Source organism: Sinocyclocheilus anshuiensis, unplaced genomic scaffold (genome assembly GCF_001515605.1).
Source record: "Sinocyclocheilus anshuiensis isolate Anshui unplaced genomic scaffold, SAMN03320099.WGS_v1.1 scaffold154, whole genome shotgun sequence".
Lineage (NCBI taxonomy): Eukaryota > Metazoa > Chordata > Actinopteri > Cypriniformes > Cyprinidae > Sinocyclocheilus > Sinocyclocheilus anshuiensis.
This window is the reverse complement of record NW_015546101.1, coordinates 1,732,671-1,739,091: the sequence shown is the minus strand read 5'-3', so window position 1 is coordinate 1,739,091 and position 6,421 is coordinate 1,732,671. Positions and strand designations below refer to the sequence as shown.

At 37.9% G+C, this 6,421-nt stretch overlaps 1 protein-coding gene across 1 annotated transcript in view; it reads left to right on the top strand.

Annotated features, from left to right (window-relative positions):
- The window catches only part of LOC107700450 (immunoglobulin superfamily DCC subclass member 3-like), an 80,180-nt gene that overhangs the window by 18,477 nt on the left and 55,282 nt on the right, over nucleotides 1-6,421 (top strand). The window contains exon 2 of the mRNA XM_016502096.1: nucleotides 1,024-1,329. Coding sequence (XP_016357582.1) covers nucleotides 1,024-1,329 — 306 coding nt within the window. The remainder of the gene's footprint in view (nucleotides 1-1,023; nucleotides 1,330-6,421) is intronic.

Genomic DNA, 6,421 nt, shown 5'->3' with positions numbered 1-6,421 from the left:
ATGGGTGCTGAACTGGTGAATTGAGTTAAGCAGTAAAGATAAGAAAATATCTGCTTTGTGAATTCTCTCAGGCTGAATTTAAAACCACTCGTGGAAATGAGTGTTAGAACCAAGAAAACTTCATGCAACTCCGTTAACTCATTCCTTCATTTCCTTCATTCTTCTGAGCTGTATATGTGTGTGTGTGTGTATGTGTGTTTTAGCTTAGTTTTAATGTAATCTAGAATAGCCAATAAATTCGTTTTCATTTATAAAGAATCATTGTCTGGTGTCGTATAACTTTAAAGTCAAACATTGCCAAGATCCTTGCTACCTAGCTCGTAGCTTACTTATCAAGGAACGTATTATCCTGTGGCCAAGGAAAATACACAGTCAGATTAAGATACACGGACATTAATGGCTCGCTGGACGACCGTTGATAAGGTGTAAACTATTGAAATTTGAAATCAGTTCTAATCAGGTGGACGTCGAATTTTCAGATTCGAGTCCTTTCAAAACCTGAGCTAGAAATAAAATTAATGATTAATTCCCTTATAGAATTAATGAGTTAAATTCCTTACAGTACAACAGATATACTGTATGAGATATCTGCTATGTGGATTCATTGATTTATACAGTACTTGGTCATTTTGGGATTGACATCAGTAGCAGTAACAGAAATTTTCCTTCCTCCTCTATCTGTTCCTGAATAGCAGCTTTCAAAATAGATAAGAGTAATAGAAATGTAATACTTTTATTCATCAAGGACACATTCAATTGTTTAAAAGTGGCAAAGACTTTCACATTGTTACAAAAATATATGTTATTATTTTGAAATTTCTGTTCTTCCAAGAATCCTCAGGGAAAAAAAATCAAAGAAATATTAAGCAGCGTAACACAGCATTTGATTCCTTTGGTTTAAGTTGCATTATATTGTAAATCACTGAGCAAATTCCTCTGAGTAAAGCCTTTCGTTTTTATCATCTCTATAATGCAGTTTTTAATCTTTGTGTATTTTTTTGTGTGTGTGTTTTTATCTACTAGGTATGACATGTGGGGGCGAGCTGTCATTCACCCTGGAGCCCAGTGACATTATTGCTGTTCAGGAACAACCTCTGATGCTGCACTGTCAGGTGGAGGGGATCCCACCCATCACCACACAGTGGAGGCGCAAGGGAGCTCTGATAGTGGAGGACCAAAACTATGTCATGTTTGCTAATGGCTCGCTTCTGATTGGTCACTTCCAGAAGACCAAGTCTGACGGCTCATCTGATGAGGGAGACTATGAGTGCATAGCCCAAAATTTCTTTGGGTTGGTCTTGAGCCGCAAAGCCAGAGTTCAGGCTGCTAGTAAGTAGCATTTCAATGTGTTTTAATTCTGAGAAAAAACCTTGCTCAGTCATACTCCACTAATCCCACCTGTTCATTTTTTCAAAGGCTTTTTAATGGTGAATTTAATGGCTTTTTCAGCTACAGTTATATTAAATTACATTATATATTTCTCTGCGATGTTTTTATTAAACAGAACTTAGTTACATAACAACACTTAATATTATAATAATTGTAATAACTAACATCATAATAAAGAAGTAATAACATAAGAAAAAAATAAAACTTGCAGCTTTTTCTGTAAATCAAAAATCAGATGGTGTTAACATTACCATCTTAACACTTTCCATCAAGGAAAGTCCAAGGACAAAATATTATTATATTACATGACATTGTATTATATTATGTTAGTATAAATTTGTTGTGTTGGTGTAAAAAAACATTTCAGGTTAAAGTATTATTGGTGTCGTTGTTTCACCCTTGGATGAGTCTCCGCCTCAAATGGGCCACCCCAGTGAAAAATGTCTAGATACGCCACTGCCAGCAGATACTGGTGCTGTTAGATTGTCCCGAGAAGCTAAAGTGAGTTTGATAGAAGCCACTGCCAGCTCATTTGCAGTGCGCTTTGGGTCTTTCACAGAGCGCGCCGTGTTCGAGCACGGCGTGGCGTAGACTCAGGCTACATTAACTTTGGATGAACTGAACATGAGGGACACAGGGGGCTGGGACAGGCCATTTGATATATGGGCAATGGACTCCTTCTATTTCTGAAGATAAATTGGCTTGTAGGATTCAGTCTGCCTTTTGTGCGCTGCTGTGGCACTCCCGGTCGTGCTTGTGTTGTGATTTATATTACTAAATCTCTGGCTCTTCTATTGAACTTAACTATTAAACCCGGCCATGCTGTGTGCTTTCTGCGCCGCTTTTGTCGGCATCACAATAATCTGGAGTGCTGTTAGTTGCCCACTTGCTGGTCACAGGCACCAAGGCTAAATTTGCTTTTCTAGTCGTCCATACCCACCGTGGCCCCGTATGAATCGGGCCTTGTTTCCGTCCAGTGCTGAAACTTTGTTACTGTATTGTGCTTATGATTGGATTTTCATAAACTCAGCATGTGTTTATGGCAACTAAAGATGACTTATTATCATTTGTCCGCTCTCATGCCGTCCAAAATGTGATTGATCTTTTCATACAGATGCTGGCTAAATATAAAGGGCATAAGAAGAAAGAAAACAGAGAAGGGCCTTATGGAGAGTTCTTTATGTTCTCTTTAGCGGTTAGCGGGAGGTAGTTGTGTCGGTGTGGTTGTAAATAGTAGCCGAGGGGAGAGCAGAGTTGGTCATTAAATGGATGTCAGGCAAGTGTTAATTTGAAAGCGCATGGTGGTGTTAATGTGAAACTGTGATTTTGTGATTATGTGAGGAATTCAGGGTCTCTTGCTGTTATCATATGGTGCTTCAGAGAGAATAAGCTCTTAGCAATCAGGTCCTTTCCCATCAACTTCACACAATCAGGACTTACAGTAACTTATTACCATTCACTCATGAGATTTTTTTTCCCCTACGCTAAAGAGTTTTGTCACTACTTTGTTTTATCATATGTATTTGTATTTATTTAAATATAAATATATGTATACCTTTATAAATATTTATATTTGTGTAAATAATTACGTAATTAAAATATATAAAATAAATGCATACAGTATATAAATTATTTATATAATATAAAGTAAATAAATATATGCCTCTATTTTTTGCTTTCCTACCAGGTCAGTTTCATATATTTTTTTATTTAATTATTTATATAAATATATTTATATATATTTTATGATAACAGAAAGTAGCAGTGATTATATTTATTTATACTATATTTTATAATAACACAAAGTAGTACTGGATATTTTTCTTGGGGAAATATTTTCTGGTTTTCTCCCAGGTCAGTTTCATATTTTATATAAACATTTATTTATCATTTGTTATGTTATAGGAAATAATAATTTAGTAATGTACAAAGCGTGCGTTCCATTTATTGATCCTGAGTTTAATTTATTGCCAGCATGTGAACAAAATGAACACATGAATCCATAGCATACATTGTCTGAATGGACAGTTTGCAGAGATGTTGAGCTCTGTGTGTAATGCAGTGTGGTCAGTGATGACGCCTAATTTAACATCTCGACCACATCATACGTGTGCAATTGATTCTGTAGAGCAAAACAGTGTCTGCAGACATGTAGCTATGTGGCTGTATTGTTTAACACAGAGACATCTCCGCCTGCGATCTTGTCACACATATACACACACACACACACGGGCAACCCATGCTGTGCCATATCTGAACACAGCAGTCCGTTTGTTGGCCTTGCAGTGAGGTGTGAGTGTGATGTGAAGATCGTTGACTTATGAGTGCACACACACATGGTGAAGTGAGACTGACACACTGTGTGTAGACGGTGCACTGCTGTGTTGTGGTACATACTCTGGCTTCGCTCCCAGTGAGCCAGTGGTTACTGGCTAGCCTCTGAAGTTACGCTGCCTCTGCCACGCCACAGGGAACAGTCAGCTCGGCTCACTGGACAGGGGAACCTTTAAACCCACGCTCTCCGGGACGCTGATTGGTAAAGGTCAACGCATAGTTAATTTTTAGCACCTTTTTCGATTTCTCATCAGGGCCAGAAAGGAGTATGTGTGCTTTCTGCATAAATTACGGGTGAACAATAGCTGGGAGATAGAGTGGGATGCAAATAATAGCATAGGAGATGGAGATCTATTGTCGCACTGAATGATTGGCAAGCAGAGCTGGGTGGACAAGCATAATGAAAAGCACTGAAAATTCTTGGCTGAAGCCGAAGCCGAACAAAATGAAACACTGGGCCGAAGGCCGAATACCGAACACGGGTTTTTCACATTTTTCCCCCATGTAGGCCTATTTTGCCATTGTTTTTTTTCACCATTGCATTAAGTAAATTGCCAAAATGTGCTTTTTACTGTTTTGTCCTGCTGTTCAAATAAAAAATCAATTACAAAACAACAATTTAAAAATATTTACTTAACACTGAACATTTTTTTTTTCATTCTAGCAGACATTATACCAACAAAGCACAATTTAACTTAAAATTAATAAGTTGCTGAGCAGAAAAGACTTCTTTTAAAACATTAGAATATATTACAGATGCCAATTTGAACACTATGTGTGAATGTTATAGGCCTAATAAATGTATTAATAGAGCTGTTGTAGGGTAATTATTATTATCATTATTATTGTCTTTTTTATTTTATTTTACAGAACGACAGTAAAATTACAATACTATCATTTATGAATGTCGATGGAGTTGTTGCTTTTTTCAACAAGTTCAGCGCAGATTTTCCTCGCTCTTTGGACTTTGAACCCTGGCGCCACGAGCTCGTGCCGCGCTATCAGAATACATGCAATTCGTGCGTGCATTAGAAAATATAACATTCTGCAGTTTATTTACTAATCGTTTAAAGGTAATTTCGCGATTTCAATCATCATACAGTAACCTAACCACCAGCATTAGCCACCTCTTCTCATCGTAGACGTGATGCAGCACTAAACAGTCTCTTGCTGTCGGTGCTTCGTGCATGTAATGATTTCTGCGTCTTTCTCTGATAGTTTTAAATACATTCACACTGCCGACATGTTTGCTGCATTAGTGCGTGCCTCTATTTGATCGCGTTAGTCATTGTTCGGTACATATTATTCTGCCTTTTTGCTTATTCGGCCGAACACCGAAAGAGATTTTTTTTGCTATTTTCGGCCGAATAATTTCGGTTGCCGAATATTCGGTGCATCCCTATTATCTGGCAGAATGTTTTCTTTATTGTTTTCATACAATTGATGTGATGCATTAGCTATAGGTACCATCAATATACAGCGTGTATAGAAAAGAATCACAGAAAAGTGAGTAGATATATCTCTACTCGCTTTGCACATCTAGACTTTGCAATATTTGTCCACTCTTCTTTGCAGAACTGCTCAAGTTCAGTTAAAATTGATGATGACTGTTTGTGGACTGCAGTCTTCAAGTCATTCCACAGATTTTTAATGGGGTTTAAGTCTGGGCTCTGACTAGGGTTCAGAGTTACTGTAGGCCTCTTGGTAGCCTCTCTGACCAGTTTCCACCTGGCTCTTTCATCCAGTTTGGAGCGACGTCCTGATCCAGGGAGGGTGTGTGTTGTACCAAATACCTTCCACTTCATAATAATAGACTTCACTGTGCTTCTAGGCATTGATAAAGCCTTTGACTTTTTACTGTATGCATCTTCTGACTTGTGCCTTTCCACAGCTTTATCCCGGAGATCTTTTGACAGTGTCTTGCCACCCATAGTTGATTGTTTGCTTCAGTTGCACTACCAAGGACTGAAATGCTCCAGGAAAGCTCTTTTCATGCTGAGCTCATCCAAATGACCACAGCTGATCACAGTTCAAAGTCAAATGGCTTTGTGTGCCATTGAGAAGGTGATTAGCTACACCTGATTGAGTTTACAAGTCATTTTTAGGAGGGGGGTGATTATTTTTCCAACTCTGTGATTCTTTTTTTTTTTTTTCTTTTTTTTTCTGACATGTTGGTGTTATATCTTTGACTTGGATGTTATATGTTGCACTGAGTAAATACAGCTGGATAAAACTGCAAAAGGCTGCAAAGCGACAAAATGTGATTATTTTAAAAGGGGGGTGATTCTTTTCTATACCCACTGTACAATAAGGTCTGGGTACATACAAAATGAGCACATAGTGGGACAACAGAGCTACATGAAATTGAAAGGAAATGACTGGCACATTTAGAAGGAAATTACCTTAAAAATGAGAAAATAATAGCTGGATGAAGCTCAGCGTTGACTCACTGTTTCTCTCCGAGGGAAGGTGAAACTTGTGAAAGAAAGAGGTTTATTTTGAGGAAATGTTTTGTTAGAGCACAGAAACTATTGCATGATTTAGGAGGAGTTTCCAAATGTTTTAACCTTAAGTTTAAGTGTGTAATTTAGTATATTTAGTATATTTCTGATAAGCATCAGACATATCAAACATTGGCTCAACCAGTGTCTAACCACAGATAGAGGATATCTACCCCCCCCCCCCCGCGGTGGGTATC